The following is a 19,898-nucleotide window of genomic DNA, read 5'->3' on the forward strand; positions in this document are numbered from 1 at the left end:
AAATGTGCTTGAACGGACACTAAATAACTCGCCCAGCTACAGCACTAAGGACAGATTTAGCGGGATATAAATTTGAGGCCTAGTATTTAGGCGCTGGGTGACAGGTATGGGTTTAGTGCCAGAATTAGACTTGGAAATACACAGTAGCGGGTGTGTGTGAAGTTATTCTGAATGACCCAATGTGCACCTTGAATATTATATACCCTTTTAGGGATAGATTTCAAATAGCTCTGATATAGCAGAAACCACTAAATTATGAAATTGCTAAATTGGGAATTGTATTTCAACCCAGAACAAGAAATGTGCTTGAACGGACACTAAATAACTCGCCCAGCTACAGCACTAAGGACAGATTTAGCGGGATATAAATTTGAGGCCTAGTATTTAGGCGCTGGGTGACAGGTATGGGTTTAGTGCCAGAATTAGACTTGGAAATACACAGTAGCGGGTGTGTGTGAAGTTATTCTGAATGACCCAATGTGCACCTTGAATATTATATACCCTTTTAGGGATAGATTTCAAATAGCTCTGATATAGCAGAAACCACTAAATTATGAAATTGCTAAATTGGGAATTGTATTTCAACCCAGAACAAGAAATGTGCTTGAACGGACACTAAATAACTCGCCCAGCTACAGCACTAAGGACAGATTTAGCGGGATATAAATTTGAGGCCTAGTATTTAGGCGCTGGGTGACAGGTATGGGTTTAGTGCCAGAATTAGACTTGGAAATACACAGTAGCGGGTGTGTGTGAAGTTATTCTGAATGACCCAATGTGCACCTTGAATATTATATACCCTTTTAGGGATAGATTTCAAATAGCTCTGATATAGCAGAAACCACTAAATTATGAAATTGCTAAATTGGGAATTGTATTTCAACCCAGAACAAGAAATGTGCTTGAACGGACACTAAATAACTCGCCCAGCTACAGCACTAAGGACAGATTTAGCGGGATATAAATTTGAGGCCTAGTATTTAGGCGCTGGGTGACAGGTATGGGTTTAGTGCCAGAATTAGACTTGGAAATACACAGTAGCGGGTGTGTGTGAAGTTATTCTGAATGACCCAATGTGCACCTTGAATATTATATACCCTTTTAGGGATAGATTTCAAATAGCTCTGATATAGCAGAAACCACTAAATTATGAAATTGCTAAATTGGGAATTGTATTTCAACCCAGAACAAGAAATGTGCTTGAACGGACACTAAATAACTCGCCCAGCTACAGCACTAAGGACAGATTTAGCGGGATATAAATTTGAGGCCTAGTATTTAGGCGCTGGGTGACAGGTATGGGTTTAGTGCCAGAATTAGACTTGGAAATACACAGTAGCGGGTGTGTGTGAAGTTATTCTGAATGACCCAATGTGCACCTTGAATATTATATACCCTTTTAGGGATAGATTTCAAATAGCTCTGATATAGCAGAAACCACTAAATTATGAAATTGCTAAATTGGGAATTGTATTTCAACCCAGAACAAGAAATGTGCTTGAACGGACACTAAATAACTCGCCCAGCTACAGCACTAAGGACAGATTTAGCGGGATATAAATTTGAGGCCTAGTATTTAGGCGCTGGGTGACAGGTATGGGTTTAGTGCCAGAATTAGACTTGGAAATACACAGTAGCGGGTGTGTGTGAAGTTATTCTGAATGACCCAATGTGCACCTTGAATATTATATACCCTTTTAGGGATAGATTTCAAATAGCTCTGATATAGCAGAAACCACTAAATTATGAAATTGCTAAATTGGGAATTGTATTTCAACCCAGAACAAGAAATGTGCTTGAACGGACACTAAATAACTCGCCCAGCTACAGCACTAAGGACAGATTTAGCGGGATATAAATTTGAGGCCTAGTATTTAGGCGCTGGGTGACAGGTATGGGTTTAGTGCCAGAATTAGACTTGGAAATACACAGTAGCGGGTGTGTGTGAAGTTATTCTGAATGACCCAATGTGCACCTTGAATATTATATACCCTTTTAGGGATAGATTTCAAATAGCTCTGATATAGCAGAAACCACTAAATTATGAAATTGCTAAATTGGGAATTGTATTTCAACCCAGAACAAGAAATGTGCTTGAACGGACACTAAATAACTCGCCCAGCTACAGCACTAAGGACAGATTTAGCGGGATATAAATTTGAGGCCTAGTATTTAGGCGCTGGGTGACAGGTATGGGTTTAGTGCCAGAATTAGACTTGGAAATACACAGTAGCGGGTGTGTGTGAAGTTATTCTGAATGACCCAATGTGCACCTTGAATATTATATACCCTTTTAGGGATAGATTTCAAATAGCTCTGATATAGCAGAAACCACTAAATTATGAAATTGCTAAATTGGGAATTGTATTTCAACCCAGAACAAGAAATGTGCTTGAACGGACACTAAATAACTCGCCCAGCTACAGCACTAGGGACAGATTTAGCTGGATATAAATTTGAGGCCTAGTATTTAGGCGCTGCGTGACAGGTATGGGTTTAGTGACAGAATTAGACTTGGAAATACACAGTAGCGGGTGTGTGTGAAGTTATTCTGAATGACCCAATGTGCACCTTGAATATTATATACCCTTTTAGGGATAGATTTCAAATAGCTCTGATATAGCAGAAACCACTAAATTATGAAATTGCTAAATTGGGAATTGTATTTCAACCCAGAACAAGAAATGTGCTTGAACGGACACTAAATAACTCGCCCAGCTACAGCACTAGGGACAGATTTAGCTGGATATAAATTTGAGGCCTAGTATTTAGGCGCTGGGTGACCGGTATGGATTTAGTGACAGAATTAGACTGGGATATGGCCAAAAAATAAACAGACTATTGCTGGTTAAATGCACTTGGTGTGACAGCTTCACCCTGATGTAGGCTTTAGCCAAAAAACAACCACACCATTGAGGGTTAAATGCACTTGGTGACAGGCGCAGCTTGCCCCTGATTTAGTATATGGCCAAAAAATGAACAGACTATTGCTGGTTAAATGCACTTGGTGTGACAGCTTCACCCTGATGTAGGCTTTAGCCAAAAAACAACCACACCATTGAGGGTTAAATGCACTTGGTGACAGGCGCAGCTTGCCCCTGATTTTGTATATGGCCAAAAAATGAACAGACTATTGCTGGTTAAATGCACTTGGTGTGACAGCTTCACCCTGATGTAGGCTTTAGCCAAAAAACAACCACACCATTGAGGGTTAAATGCACTTGGTCGCAGCTTGTGCTGGCGCACCACAAGACACAAAATGGCCGCCGATCACCCCAGAAAAATGTGACTGACAAACGGTCTGTGCAGCCTAAAAACAGTGAGCAATTGAGGATCAGCAGCTCAATGATCCACAGCTGCAGATCGATCAGTTAATCAAGTCCTTTGGAGGAGTTAATCTGCCTAATCTCGCCCTACTGTCGCAGCCGCAACCTCTCCCTACGCTAATCAGAGCAGAGTGACGGGCGGCGCTATGTGACTCCAGCTTAAATAGAGGCTGGGTCACATGGTGCTCTGGCCAATCACAGCCATGCCAATAGTAGGCATGGCTGTGATGGCCTCTTGGGGCAAGTAGTATGACGCTTGTTGATTGGCTGCTTTGCAGCCTTTCAAAAAGCGCCAAGAAAGCGTCACAAAAGCGCGAAGAAAGCGACGAACACCGAACCCGAACCCGGACTTTTACGAAAATGTCCGGGTTCGGGTCCGTGTCACGGACACCCCAAAATTCGGTACGAACCCGAACTATACAGTTCGAGTTCGCTCATCCCTATTTGGCAGTCAAAGGGTGTTTAGGGTATAAAAAAAAAAAATGAGAATGTGCTTAGGGCAAAAGTTAGTCAACAAGTAGAAAGAAAATTTCTTTTAGATGCAATTGCACTCACCTATGTGTGTTTCTAAGGCACATTTGCTGCAGAAGCCAACTAGGTATCTAATAACTGAAAGCCACAGACGGGTTTTCCATCTTGGCTTCCCAAAGCACGATCCGGTATCCTAGAATGTCTGTCAGTTACAAAAGAAAAGTAAATGTTTTTACATGAAGACTTTTACATTGGTTCAACCTGAAACATATTATAACTCAGCACCTAAGAAACTTTAAAAACAACCAGGAGCTACACATCTTTAAAGGAGCACCAGAAAAAAGAATTCCCTTTTTCTATGTGTAACTGTACATTCTGGCAGCAGAACAGATAAGTGATGCATTATGGTCTGTAGAAAGATAAATTATTCCAGGAATAAAGCCATGCTGATACATGATAGCTAGTGAAGGTAGCATCATCCTAGATTCACAAACCTCACATCCAGCATATATAACTGGAAGGGAAATGCCCACATGAGAAAAGTCTTAAACTAAACACAGATTATGAACTAAATATCAAGGGGTCTGAACATAAAGGACTGAAGGTTGCAGCCTGCAACTTATTGCAACTTCTTTAACTCAAGGCAACTACTAGCAAATATAAAAAAATATTTTTCCATGTGCAGTGAGTCATACCAACAGGGGGAATTATATGTGAGGTCACTGTGCGAGCATTAGGTGGGCCGAGGTAAATACAGTTCTGGTTACTAACGGTTATGTCGTCCCTGGGCAGGCCTGCACAAGTGATGAGGAGAACGCCACAGGAATTCTCTGGGGCACACTCTGGTGTAAGGGACACAGGCCAGATGGTGGTTCGAGGTGCCCTTGATGGTCTGTATTAATGTGCCTATGGCAAGATCCCTTGTGGTCGTGACGCCAGTGCCTTTTGTGGTTGTACAACCATTTACTGTAGTGTTAACTGAGGAATTGGAGACTGAGACAAGGATGTGCAATCCAGCTTATAACTTTTACTGAACGCTGCTCCTGATAACGATTACATCCAAGTATCAAACAGTCTCTAGTACATCCAGATACAGTATGAAATACAGTCTCTCATGCATACGGGGGTAGAATATTGTAAGTCCTCAGATAAAACAGGTTCTTTGTCTTTTATATATATGAAAGCTACTGCTTCAGACTAGGCTTTTGAAGTATAAAAAGTCTGGTATTAACTCTCGCCTTATTCTAACCTAGATTAAAGGTGGTTTTCAGACTCCTTGAACCTCTCTTTCCAGTGCTTTTCTGACAGTTGGCCTAACTGTCCTCAGGATCTAAACTGGAGGTGTGGATTCCGGAAGCTGTGTCCTACACCTAATTGCTGAGGTGCCTTGGAAGCCTTTGAGTACGGCCATTTGCTATCCTTTGACTTGAATAAAATATACTAGCCCCTTGTATACTTGCTGTTTGCAGCTTATCACTGGTCACCCCAGAGGAGCGAGCTATATAAGTAGATTTCTCACCTCTAGGCTGAATCTTGTAGGCTTTAACCCTGGACTCTGGAGCCAACAGGGAGAGAGCAGAGAGGCAGGAGGCCTCTCTCCAGCAGGCAGCTACATCATGGCTGCTCACTGACTAGACTTCAGGAAAGAAGAGACCTAACTAGCCCTGAGCTAAGCTACAAACCGGATTCCAAAAAAGTTGGGACACTAAACAAATTGTGAATAAAAACTGAATGCAATGATGTGGAGATGGCAAATGTCAATATTTTATTTGTAATAGAACGTAGATGACAGATCAAACGTTTAATCCGAGTAAATGTATCATTTTAAAGGAAAAATACGTTGATTCAAATTTTCACGGTGTCAACAAATCCCCAAAAAGTTGGGACAAGTAGCAATAAGAGGCTGGAAAAAGTAAATATAAGCATAACGAAGAGCTGGAAGACCAATTAACACTAATTAGGTCAATTGGCAACATGATTGGGTATAAAAAGAGCTTCTCAGAGTGGCAGTGTCTCTCAGAAGCCAAGATGGGTAGAGGATCACCAAGTCCCACAATGTTGCGCAGAAAGATAGTGGAGCAATATCAGAAAGGTGTTACCCAGCGAAAAATTGCAAAGACTTTGCATCTATCATCATCAACTGTGCATAACATCATCCGAAGATTCAGAGAATCTGGAACAATCTCTGTGGGTAAGGGTCAAGGCCGTAAAACCATACTGGATGCCCGTGATCTCCAGGCCCTTAAACGACACTGCACCACAAACAGGAATACTACTGTAAAGGAAATCACAGAATGGGCTCAGGAATACTTCCAGAAACCATTGTCAGTGAACACAATCCACCGTGCCATCCGCCGTTGCCAGCTGAAACTCTACAGTACAAAGAAGAAGCCATTTCTAAGCAAGATCCACAAGCTCAGGCGTTCACTGGGCCAGGGATCATTTAAAATGGAGTGTGGCAAAATGGAAGACTGTTCTGTGGTCAGAAGAGTCACGATTCAAAGTTCTTTTTGGAAATCTGGGACGCCATGTCATCCGGACCAAAGAGGACAAGGACAACCCAAGTTGTTATCAACGCTCAGTTCAGAAGCCTGCATCTCTGATGGTATGGGGTTGCATGAGTGCGTGTGGCATGGGCAGCTTGCATGTCTGGAAAGGCACCATCAATGCAGAAAAATATATTCAGGTTCTAGAACAACATATGCTCCCATCCAGACGTCATCTCTTTCAGGGAAGACCCTGCATTTTTCAACAAGATAATGCCAGACCACATTTTGCATCAATCACAACATCATGGCTGCGTAGGAGAAGGATCCGGGTACTGAAATGGCCAGTCTGTAGTCCAGATCTTTCACCTATAGAGAACATTTGGCGCATCATAAAGAGGAAGGTGCAACAAAGTAGGCCCAAGACGATTGAACAGTTAGAGGCCTGTATTAGACAAGAATGGGAGAGAAACTGGTCTCCTCGGTCCCCAGACGTCTGTTGAGTGTTGTAAGAAGAAGGGGAGATGCCACACAGTGGTGAAAATGGCCTTGTCCCAACTTTTTGGGGATTTGTTGACACCATGAAATTCTGATTCAACATATTTTTCCCTTAAAATGGTACATTTTCTCAGTTTAAACTTTTGTTCCGTGATTTATGTTCATTTCTTCATAAAATATTAGAAGTTGGCACCTCCACATCATTGCATTCAGTTTTTATTCACGATTTGTATAGTGTCCCAACTTTTTTGGAATCCAGTTTGTATATATACTCTGTAACACTGCCCCATCTAGTGGAGAAACTAGTGCAGTGCGCACTAACCTGGCCTGTATAAAGGATCTTACATATAAAATCACATAGTCACATGGAAGAATATGACATGGGATGAAGTACAGCATACAGGCATAATATATGACAATAAACAACTAGTTTGCGGTGCCCATGATCACGAGTGGGACACTGCACATGCCAAAGGCATACAGTACATAACGTTAATCTTTCTTGTAGTAATGCTGGAAGGGGTTGACCATTAAAAGTGGGGTTCCCCCATAGTTAAAGCTATGGGTATCCTAAAAGTTTATGCACTGTGGTCAGCTTATCATTGATAAACTCTTCAAAAAAACTGATTTTTTTTTTTTCCCAAACAAATGATGTTGTGCAGGAGATCTTTAGCAATGCCTATCTAATGGCTGTGGAATCAGTATCAAACTGATTAATAGAACAGGTTTACAATTTGTAAACTTTCCTAAATTCCTATAAAAGTGAATATGCAACAAGCTATGCATTTAATTGATTATACAATATTAATAATACATAATATGTAATATTTTAATTTGAAGCCACAGTTAGATACAGATTATTTTTGCGGACTCTAGCTTCACAGCCCTGAATTTTCCCACAATTTCTGATATCTAGGTTGGACAATTCTTTTTTTACTGGACCATAACTTACTTGTCTTCCATTATTGTACGACTATTTGTTAGGTTTGTATTCTCCACATTGTTCTAACTGATTTTACACATTATTCTTGAAAATGTACTAGATTCAGGGTTATTATTTTCAGTATTCCTATGATGACTTGATTTGTGCATTGGATACATTTCTCTACATGGAAAATCTTTGGTGTCTTTATCTGTAATAAATATTTTCTGGGCCTCCTGTACTCATAAAATATGCCTATGACAGGTCCTCAACCAGACAAATAGGTTGGAAATCCAATTACTGGAAAATTCTATATCCACCAACAAGCTGGAGAAAGCGTTGCTATTACAGAACCAAGAAATCATTAACTTACGTGACAAGAACAGGTACAAATCTTCAAATATATTATTGTATTGATTACTCATGTATAAAAAACAATTTTTTTTATTAATGCTTTTTGGCAAAAATAATTAAAAAGCCAGAATCTTATTCATATAATGTGATCAGTCAAAGTTTTATAATAAACAGTGTTCTGAAGGATTAATATCAGATTCATAAACTGTAGCAGCTAGGTGAGGGTCTCATCTCCGCTGAAGCAAAATAGTAGGACTTTTTAAAGAGGTTGTCCCATGAAAAATATTTTAGAGCTTTCAAACCAGCACCTGTATCTGAATTCTTTTGTAATTGCATGTAATTTAAATTTTTCCAAAGCCACTGAGTTATTCAATAAAATATAGTGTATAATTTATAGCGCTTTCTATACCTCTTTTTTAAATGTTTTTATTTCTTTGTCTGGCTTACTGAGAAGGCCGCACATGCTCAGTTTCATCCTTTAAATGCCTCCTGAGTTGTGATAGGGAGAGCTGAGACACGCCCCCTGAGCTGCAGCAGAACAGACACTCCCCTTGAGCTGCCAGCTTGATATAAATCTAGCAGAGCAATGAATGGGGAGATCTCTGGATCCATGTGAGGTACAGGGCTGGTTCTAGCTGTGTTAGAAAGAGATTGTCATGTACTACCGTATTTTTCACTTTCTAAGACGCACCCGATGATAAGACGCACCCCAGATTTTAGAGGAGGAAAATAAGAAAAACATTTTTTTCATCATACCTCATATCAGATCCTCAGATCAGACCCCCATAAATATCAGAACATCACATCAGAACCCCATATCATGACATTACATCCGACCTCCATATCAGGACATTACATCAGACCCCTATAATAGGAAATCATATCAGACCCCCATATCAGGACATTACATCAGACTCCTAAATCAGGACATCATATCAGACCCCCATATTAGCCCTCCATGTCAGACCCCCATCTGCCCTTTATGTCAGACCCCCCATCAGACCTCAGATCAGTCCTTAATGGCATACCTCCATCAGACCTCAAATCAGCCCTTTATTTCTGACCCCCATCAGACCTCAGATCAGCCCTTTATTTCTGACCCACGTCAGACCTCAGATCAACCCTTAATGTCATACCCCAATCAGACCTAAAATCAGACCTTTATTTCTGACCCCCATCAGACCTCAGATCAGCCCTTTATTTCTGACTCACGTCAGACCTCAGATCAACCCTTAATGTCATTCCCCAATCAGACCTAAAATCAGACCTTTTATTTCTGACCCCCATCAGACCTCAGATCAGCCCTTTATTTCTGACCCACGTCAGACCTCAGATCAACCCTTAATGTCATACCCCAATCAGACCTAAAATCAGACCTTTATTTCTGACCCTCATCAGACCTCAGATCAGCCCTTAATGTCATACCCTCATTAGACCTCAAATCAACCCTTTATTTCTGTCACCCATCAGACCTCAGATCAGAATAAAATAAAACTCCTCTTACCTCTCCTACGGCGCGGCTCCTCTTCCTTTCTGGCAGAAGTCACGCTCCCCTGTCTTCTCTGGCCCGCCCTGCAGCGACAGGTCATAGTGTGAGCACTACGTCCTAATGCTGTACGGGGTCAGGACAGTTCAGCGCAGGCCCCAGCAAAGAAGACCGGGGGGGGGTGAGGACCGGACCGGGAGCGCTTGCAGCGCTTCTTCCCCACTACCGGGACCTAATGCATACTAGTGAGAGCTTCCATAATGGAAGCGCTCACTAGTAGTTGCTTTATAAGACATGCTGCCATTTCCCCCCCACTTTTTTGGGGGAAAAGTTGCGTTATTGTAAAGCGAAAAATACGGTATATGATGTCTGATGTTGCTATTAATGGAACATATTATATAGATATGCAGTTTAAAAATGTAATTATATTATTGAGATGGTGAAACATAATTGAGTATTATGGACAGCCTCCTGGCCATCTATTAGCTAGTTAATAGAACATTTTTCAGCATTATGCCATGGGTATATAAAGCATGCCTGTGAATCCTTCATCTATCACAACTACCATGCCCCCTTCATATAGTTAAAGGGAACCTGTCACCTCCAAAAGTGATATAAAACTGCCAGCATTACCTTATAGCAGCCCCCAGTCTGTAAGTGATCATGTGTGTGAGCCAGAAATTTGTTAATCCATACTTCAGAAAAACGCTTTTTTAATCTCCGAGCGCTCTGTTTGCAGTGTGCTTGAAGTCAAGGGGGCAGCGGCCTCCTTGCTTCAAGTCAAGCAATGCCCGCCTTTTCCCCGCCCCCTCCTGACTATGATTTACATATTTACCATTCCTTGGGATCGTGCAAGTCTGGAGCCTGCGCGGTGCGCCGCTTGTGACTGCACGATCCCATCTCGGGCTCCTGCAGTCAGCCAGGCATACTTTTGGAACTGCGCATGCGCCGGCCGGCTCGACTCGGCATGCGCAAGCACTGGCATTAATCAGCTAATATCTAATATCTAATGCCTAGCATGTTTAGAACCATGTCATAACCATACTATACCTACAAGACACCCTAATGTGTCACTTGCTTGTTTTCTAGATGCACTTTGAGTCGAGCCAGGAGTCCTCTCATTGATGAGTACATACTCTAGACTCCTCAATATTGATGAGCTGCCAAGTGCACTTGTGTCTGATTGACAGATTTCACCCTATGCACGCTAATAAGGAGAAAGTTGTTAATCAGCCATGTAAGGGCAAGGGGTTGCCCACCATTCAGGAACACGAGGGCTCCACACTTGGCTTGTGTGATTTTGTAAAAACTACTAACCTCTACAAGAAAACAAGTAAGTGACACACCACTATAATTAGGGTCTCTGTCACTTAATTCAATATGATTTCCTATAATCCACAAAACAAGTTACCAAATTCAGGCCTGCTGTATCTATCTCAGCGTCACAGCTGGCCAGGACCTATGTTCAATATATGCCTTCTCTGTGCATTCTGTGTCTTTTCAGTTTCCTAGAGAATAAAGTTTTGCAGATGGAGGAGAAGCACCAGGAGGAAATAGAAGTATTGAGAGCGGAGAAACTTCATGTAGATGAGTTACTTTCAAAGCAAAGTGAGCTCATTGGCGAATTGGGAGAACAACTCAATGAAGCGGTGCAGAACAACAGCATGCTACAGAGACAGCAGGCATTCATCATGGAGACCGTGGGCCAACTTACCAACCTGGTTTCACAATACAACCGTTAGTAAAACAAATCAAATAGCAGACAAATATTTCTGTACTTTTGCTTGTTACCTGGAGATGCTACTACAGAATGCATACATGATGCAGACACGTTCTTGTCAGCATTACAGATCATACAAGCTCATGTGCCATGGGTGGCAAAATGTCAGATTTTTGCGTATTCGTTATATGATTATGCTTCAGTCTTGTTCATTACTCATTTTTAAATAATATTCATTAAATAATATTAACTAATATTCCATTCAGCAATTTTTTTTAGTTACATAGGTATTCCAATGAGACGTTATTCCCTATTCATAGTATCCTGCATACAGGGGTCCTGTTCCCCCATCCAAATTGAGCATCGGGTCAAGCAAGTGAGCTGCCACTATTTTCATTATGTATGGAACTCTCCAGCAGTACCATACTCCTGCTCTTAGGATCAGTGGATGGACACCTACCAAAATAACAATTATCCCCTGTCCTATGGATAGAGGATAGCTTTTAACCCCTTTAAGCACTTATCTGGGATTTCAAAATTGATGGCCGACCCTTAGGTGTTTGAAGGGATGTGATATTACAGATCACTACAGCACCTACAATTCAGACTGAGCTGTAATAGCAGGCAGACAACGCTATTAAAAGAATGGATCTGTTTTTGGTAAACCATTGAGGGGATACGTCTTATGGCCTTATATATACCACCAAACATTACAGCATATTTGTTTTATTATAAAGTGTCAAGAATGTCCTAATAGTGATCAAATAAGGCAACATTTTGCTTTGCCTTGTTGTCTGAGACTCATTGTTGCAAGTGATTTACATTTTTAGTTCTTTTTTCAGATATTCCAGTCATACCAAAAGAGGAGCAGCTGAGCTTTCGAGACTGTGCAGATGCTTCTAAATCTGGTGTGACATCTAGTGGAGTCTACACTTTGCATTTCCCAAACTCTACAGAATCAGTAAAGGTTAGTAGTAAACAGACAAAGCAAAGCAAATACATAAGAAAATACATAAGAAATACAAAAATAGGAGTTGTTTGCTGAGTAAAAAAAATAAATAAAAAATTCAAATATTCATTAAAAGCCAAATAAACCAAGAATGCTTGGGAATGTTGCGATAGCTAGAGGAACATTGGGCTAGCATTATTTGGACTTTACTAGAGAATATAAGGATTTGACATTATATTTATGGTAGAATGATATGAGTATTACCTTTAAAAAATTGAATATCTGATACCAGTGTCAGACTGGGGTGCCCAGTGCCCACCAGTACAATTTAATTCTGGGGGTCCACTGTACATTCGCAAATTTTGTGATTCGCAAATCACAAAAACTGCACCAACACACATTCTCTTCAGCAGTGGCACACTGCCTAGGCTGTTCTGTCCTTGAGACCTAGCCCCTGTGCTCAAAAGTCATCTCAGCTACCTGATACAATAATATATTTCACATATGCTGTTTGAGATGCTGTACACGGCAGATCTGTTTATAGTGCAGTCAGTCTACTGTGCTATATGCCACTGGTGCAAGGGGAACACTCCTGACTCCGTGGGCGCACTTGTGGGCCAGTCCGCGAGTGTAACCATAAAATCAAATGCAAGCATATTCTGATTACCAGTTGAAACCGGTAATAAAAAAAACAGAGATGTAATCAGGATTATCACATGTCCGCAAAATGGGTCCGCATCCGGACCCATTTTCAATGGGGCCGGAATGTGCTGTCCGCATCCGCATTTGCGGATCTGCACTTCCGCATCCGTGATTCCGTTTTTCCGCAATAAAATAGAACATGTCCTATTCTTGTCCGCAATTGCGGACAAGATTAGGCATTTTCTATTATAGTGCCGGCGATGTGCGGTCCGCAAATTGCGGAATGCACATTGCCAGTGTCCGTGTTTTACGGATCCACAATTTGCGGATCCGCAGAACACTTACAGACGTGTGATGGACCCTTAACAGAAGCAATCAGGACTTTTTTTTAAGCGGAATAACATCATGAAGGGAGTATTTGAAGTCAGATTTGCCTGATTTTGCATAGGCGTATTTTGCACTAAATTTAAAAATATAACACTTTCGGGTTTTGCTCCCATTTTAATGCATGGCCCCATATTGCAAGGATCTGTACACAATTCCTGGAAGCTGAAAACATCCCAGTAATTGCATGGCCAAGCATACTCACCGGACAGGTCACCCATTGAGCATGTTTGGGATGCTCTGGATCGGTGTATACGACAGCGTGTTCCAGTTTCTGCCAAAATTCTGCAACTTCGCACAGCTATTAAAGAGGAGTGGACCAACATTCCACAGGCCACAATCAACAACCTGACCAACTCTATGCGACAGAGATGCGTTGCACAGCGTGAGGCAAATGGTGGCCACGCCAGATACTGACTGGTTTTCTGACGCGCCCCCTTCCCCCAAGTAAGGCAAAACTGTGCACATTTCAGAGTGGCCTTCTATTGTGGGCAGTCTAAGGCACACCTGTGCAATATTCATGCTGTCTAATCAGCACCTTGATATGCCACACCTGTGAGGTGGGATAGATTATCTCGGCAAAGGAGAAGTCCTCACTAACACAGATTTAGACAGATTTGTGAACAATATTTGAGAGTAATGGGTCTTTTGTGTATGTAGAAAATGTTTCAGGTCTTTAAGTTAAGCTCACGCAAAATAGGAGCAAAGCCGAAAGTGTTGCGTTTATATTTTTGTTCAGTGTATATAGACTGACCAATGCTTTCTTGATCTCACTAGGCTCCACCACATGTATATGTAAACCTGTGAGCCTTTTGACTGTTCTTTTCCTTAAAGTGATTTTCCGTTCCTTGATATTGATAACCTGTCCTCAGGATTTTGGTGGCCTGACACTAGGCACCCCACTGATCTGCTGTTTTGAACAGCCGTCAATGCTGGAAGCAAAAACAGTGGATGGAGCCAAAAGCAGAAGGCTCCGTCCACTGTGTTGTGACCATGCCAGCGTACTGCAGCTCAGCCCCCCATTTATTTGAATGGGAAACCAAATGAAAATGGGAAACCAAATGAAATAGTGTATAAAGCCTCATGCACATGGCCTAACTGTGGGCAGGAGACTGTACAGTGGCATATGGTGCATTGCCATTTAATCTGTAGATAAAAAAGTTAAGTTTAAAAATGAGGCAATTTATCAAACAGACTGCTGATAAACCGTAAGTGTTTGAAATGCTTTAGGGGTACATTACAATACATTTTGTACATAGTTTTAGGAAATCAAATAGTTTTGATTAAAATTGAAATCTCTGAATCTTAGCAAGTAAATGATACTATTATTTCTGCCGATGAACTGAAGACTTCAATCAGTGGGCCTAATGTCTTTCAATCTCACGTTACTTGAAATCACAAAATCCTGAGACAGATGACAATGAGTAAACGCACTTCTCAGAACTCGTGATTGTCAAATGAGGAGTTCATTATATTCCATATGGAGCAACATGTGTTCACAGGACGCCATCCATTGGATGTTAGCAGCTGCATAAAGATATACAGAAGGCTATATGTGCCATTATGATAATATTGAGTCCTGAATATTTGCTAGGTAAAAAAAAAATATGTGAGCCATGAACATTATATTTAATTTATGACATTCTCCTTCATTGTGCATTACTGAGCCATCACCTACACAACGAAGTGCACCCTAATGCTATACTGAGCTGGTACTAATAAAGTATACATCTTGTTTGACAAATAAAGTTATGTAAAAGCCAATGAACTACTTAACAATATGAAGGATACTTTAGCTTTGACAGGAGAAAAGTGCAAAGCACATAAATGCTATAGGAATGCTAATTGGGGCTCTTCAGACACCATGCATTCCACATGTGCAGAACATTTCACAAACCGAAAATAGGAGCCACATGAAATCTGTACGTAATCCAGACCCTATTCATCATAGTTATGACAGTTTTCACACTAACAGACTCGTTCTTGTTCTACATTATATATTTCTTCAGTTTAAACTGGAACTTTAGGGTACGGCCACACAGTCAGGTTTCCCGATACAGTTTAAGAAGCCAACAGCAGGCGTGAATAAAAATTAAATAAAATAAAGAACTGGTTCTGTCCTTTATAATTTCACTCCTTTTATGATCCACTCCTGATCTCGGTTTCCAAAACTGCATCCAGAAACCTGACCATGTGGCTTCACAAGAGCCATATAAGGGTACACTTATGCCTGCCGTATGTGACTCATAAAAGATTCATGGCCAAAAAGGGCATTGACAAGCCGCAATTTGTGGCAAGGACATTAATAATAGTGCATAAAGTTACAAGTTCATGAGGATGGTGCAAAATGTACCACTGGTCCCCCTGGGGACTTTTCTGCAAACCCCTCAGCGTGGCTGGACCTGGACTTGGAGGGCATCATACATACCTGACTTCCAGTGGTGGGTTCTAGCTCCTTCGCTCCACCACCGCAGCAGCAGATGCCGGGTCTCTCCACGTCATCATCCGATTTGCAACCAGCCACTCTGGGGAGGGGGTGTTTGTCCCCTCCTCAGAGCCCCTGGGGGTGAAAAACCCATTTAAATCCTCCCCATGGAGGTTTACACATACCTGGATCAGGGAATATGTGTAAACAGGCATAAGTGTGGTACTTTCACACTGAAAAGCCTTATGCACACGGCCATATCCATTTTTGTGGTCTGCAAATTGCAGATTCGCAAAACACGGATACCGGCCATGTGAATCCCGCATTTTCCATTCTGCAGGTCCCGCACTATGTTACAACGGTCTATTTTTGTCTGCAAAAAGAACAATAGGACATATTCTATTTTAGCAGTGTAGATGATTTATCTAACCTAGTGCAAAGGACATACTGTACATATGTCCGCTGTATATTTCTGAACGTTGTGACATTTTTCCCTCCCCTTATCAGGTAAATGACAGGGTTAGGGGAGGATCTGTCTACAGCTATACAGAGGATTTGGAGTTCTGTATACAAAAACTGGCGTAAAATGGACCCCTGTAAAACGGAGGAAAAAAGTAAATGGTGTTGAAGGGTGGACATCCATTTTAATATAATTCTATCATTCTTTAAAATCAGCTCATATTCTCGTCTGGACTAGAGCAAAGGGCACCGTATTCCTGATATACCTGCTATGCATTGTCCACTCTGTGGTGATATCTGTCTCTACCTTTGTGCCTGTTGTGTATAGGCATCTACCATAATGACACAATCACAGATACTATTACTAGTTTTGACTAACAAGGATTATAAAGTCATGGAGCAGTTTGAGGAAGTTAAAGGGATTGTCCACTCCTTTACTATTGATTGCCTATCCTCATTGTAGGCCATCAGTATCCGATCAGAGGGGGTCTGATATCCTTCACCCTGCCAATCTGCTGTTCTGTGGTAGCTCTGGCAGTTGCCTTGGAACTATCAGCTCAGTCCGCTGTGTAGTGAACGGAGCTGGATACTGCAGCGCTTCTCCCACTGAAGTTAGTAGGAGCAACAGTGCAGTTCCATGCTCTATTCACAGGGCAATGGATGGAGGTCTGTATTTCCAGCGCCAACTCTAAAACAGCTGTGGGGGTGCAGGGTGTTGGACCCCCGCCAATCAGATATTGATGGCCTATCCTAAGTTCTTCTCTAGTAACAAACCTCTCCTCTATACATTATGTGCTTTTTTTTTTTACAATGGAGGATGATGAAGAAGTAAGGGGTAGGTCTAAATATTAGAGGAAATTGGTATGATTTTCTCATTAATAAGTATGGCAATTTACTTGATTCCTAACTGGATATACATGCAGCTTCTACAGAATAGAAGTGGTCAAAAGTAAAACCATCTGGACTGAAAAAAAAAAAAAAGCCTTATAAAAACATAATTTAACCTGAACAAAAACACAAATGCTGACTGAATGTAATAAAAGAAAAACAAAAAGCTACCAGTAAAATCTAGAATGTAATGTTCTGTTTATTGACATTTCTCTTGACCATCAAAGAAAATGTGTGTTACCATATTGGAAGTTGTTCTTGGACCACAGAACCAGTATCAGTGTTTAGCAGCATTTAACCTGAGATGGGAACCCTGTTCATTAAAGAAATGTACTGGTTCCAGTGCACACACTCATTAGAGGACCACCCATCACAGAGCAATGACATGCCATAGAATGCATGCTGTTCTAGTATAGACTATATTTTCTATATTTAATGTAAAATATTCTTATGCAGGCTTTTTGTGATATGGATACAAGTGGAGGAGGATGGACTGTAATTCAGCATCGCAGGGATGGATCAGTGGATTTCCATCGCAGTTGGAAGGAATACAAAGAGGTAACATGTTAACATGAAAAGCACACTAATATTTTCCAAATTTTACATATGATACATCTTTAATAAGAATCCCACTGTTTGCCGTGTCAGGGTGCATTAACACTGGCCATGTTCACCCCGCATTGCAGTGTGGACCCATTGACTTCAATGGATCGGCGATCCGCAAGATCAGTGGCGTCGCCGGGGGGGGAGGGGGCAGAGAGGGCCACGGCCCCCCCTACATCAAGCTGTGCCCCCCCAACTAAAATGTCCTCCATTCATTTTGGTGGTGGATGGTCTATGCTGCGCTTCTGTGCACTGTGTAGGCACTAGGCAGCCCTACCGGACATCTTCTTCACATCTGATGATCTGACTGAGTCTCGGACTTGGTGCCGTTGCGGTCTCACTCTCTAGTCTCCACCCACCGCTGCAGCGTCCCTGGCTCCGCCCCCAGCTCCGCCCCGGCCCCGCCCCCGGCCCCAGGACCTGACAAGTTGAGTCAAACTCAGTGCTGTGCATAAATCAGTGTGCCGCTAGTCGAGACTAGCTGATTCTGATTCATTCAACTACTGGCAGCAGCTGCTTAACCACCTCCGGACCGCCTAACGCAGATGTGCGGTCCGGAGGTGGCAGCGCTGCGCACAGTCACGCATATACGCGTCATCTCGCGAGACGCGAGATGACGCGACTATGCGCGCGCGCATGCGCAGTTCGCGCCGGCATTTCGCACAGAAGTATTTCGTCAGCAACCTGCCAGCCAATGATCGTGGCTGGCAGGTTGCTGATTTTTAAAAAATCCAATCAAAGTGCCAGATAGCAGATCATATTTGTAAATATGATCTGATATATGGCTGCCTGCTCCTTTGCTGGTTCTTTTCGTCGGTTGGATCCAGCAGAGGAGCAGGCTTCACAGTGAGTACACCAAACACTACATACTAGCCCCTGATCACCCCCCTGAACCCCAATTAACCCTTTGATCACCCCTTTGATCACCCCTGTCACTCACAAGTGAAAAGAAAAAAGTGATCAGTGCAAACTGTCACTTTTTTTTTTCACTGTTATTGACCGTTAGGTTTTAGGTATAGTTTAGGTCCCTTGGTTAGGTAGTTAGCGATCAGTTAGCGCCCAGCCCACCGCACCGCAGTCCGTTATTCGCTGATTAGCGTATCGCTAATCAGCATTTGTACTTTTATAGTATCTGGAAGTGATCAAAACTGATCACGGTCAGATCTATAATAGTACTAGTGTCACTTTAGTTCGCCCTCCACCCAAAACGCAGTGTTTGCCCGATCAGGCCTGATCGGTCGCCCACACGTGCGTTCGCCCACACCCGCCCCACCGCAGTGACAAAAAAAAAATTTTTTTTTGATCACTGCACATTCACTTTACACGCACTGCGGCGATAAAAAAATCAGTTTTGATATTTTTTATCAACCGCAGCGGCCTCCGGTACTTCGCTAGCCTCCCCTTTGTAAGACAGGCTTGCTTTTTTTTTCTTGGGTAGTCTCAGGGAATACCCCTAAATTTAGTTGCCCACATGTCTAAAGGGCTTCTGTCACCCCACTAAAGTCATTATTTTTTTTTGGGCAACTTAAATTCCTTATAATGCGATTTATCAATATATAATGCTCTTACTCATTTTGGTTGGGAAGTTTCTTAAAAAAACTGACTTTTATAATATGTAAATGAGCTCTCTACCAGCAAGTAGGGTGGCTACTTGCTCATCCTCCTTTCATAAAGATGCCCCCTCCTCATGTTGATTGACAGGGCCAGCAAACGCGCTCGTCCTCTAGCTGGCCCTGTCTGGGTTCAAAATCTGGTGCCTGCGCTGTACCGGTCTTCAATCGGCGCAAGCGCACTGAGAGGAGGACGCTCGCTCGGCCGCTCCTTCCTCGATGCGCCTGCGCCGATGACATCACATCTACATCCGGCGCAGGTGCACTGAGGAAGGAGCAGCCGAGCGAGCGTCCTCCTCTCAACTGAAGACCGGTACGGCGCAGGCGCCAGATTTTGAATGCAGACAGGTCCAGCGAGAGGACGAGCATGTTCGCTGGCCCTGTCAATCAACATGAGGAGGGGGCGTCTTTATGAAAGGAGGATGCTATGAGCAAGTAGCCGCCCTACTTGCTGGTAGAGAGGTCATTTACATATTATAAAAGTCAGTTTTTTGAAGAAACTGCCCAACCAAAATGAGTAAGAGCATTATATATTGATATATCGCATTATAAGGAATTTAAGTTGGCAAAAAAAAATATGACTTTAGTGGGGTGACAGAAGCCCTTTAAGCCAGCCAGGCCCAGACTAGAGAACAGACAGTGTGTGGCGTGGCGTGGCCCTACCCTACCCTAACC

General features: G+C 42.3%; 1 protein-coding gene across 1 annotated transcript in view; it reads left to right on the forward strand.

The window, feature by feature from the left end:
• The window catches only part of LOC122932978 (angiopoietin-2-like), a 116,789-nt gene that overhangs the window by 66,801 nt on the left and 30,090 nt on the right, over nucleotides 1-19,898 (forward strand). The window contains exons 3-6 of the mRNA XM_044287679.1: nucleotides 7,968-8,089; nucleotides 11,048-11,280; nucleotides 12,106-12,230; nucleotides 17,467-17,568. Of these exons, the coding sequence (XP_044143614.1) occupies nucleotides 7,968-8,089; nucleotides 11,048-11,280; nucleotides 12,106-12,230; nucleotides 17,467-17,568 (582 nt within the window). The remainder of the gene's footprint in view (nucleotides 1-7,967; nucleotides 8,090-11,047; nucleotides 11,281-12,105; nucleotides 12,231-17,466; nucleotides 17,569-19,898) is intronic.

The sequence above is a fragment of the Bufo gargarizans genome, chromosome 3, assembly GCF_014858855.1.
Source record: "Bufo gargarizans isolate SCDJY-AF-19 chromosome 3, ASM1485885v1, whole genome shotgun sequence".
Classification (NCBI taxonomy): domain Eukaryota; kingdom Metazoa; phylum Chordata; class Amphibia; order Anura; family Bufonidae; genus Bufo; species Bufo gargarizans.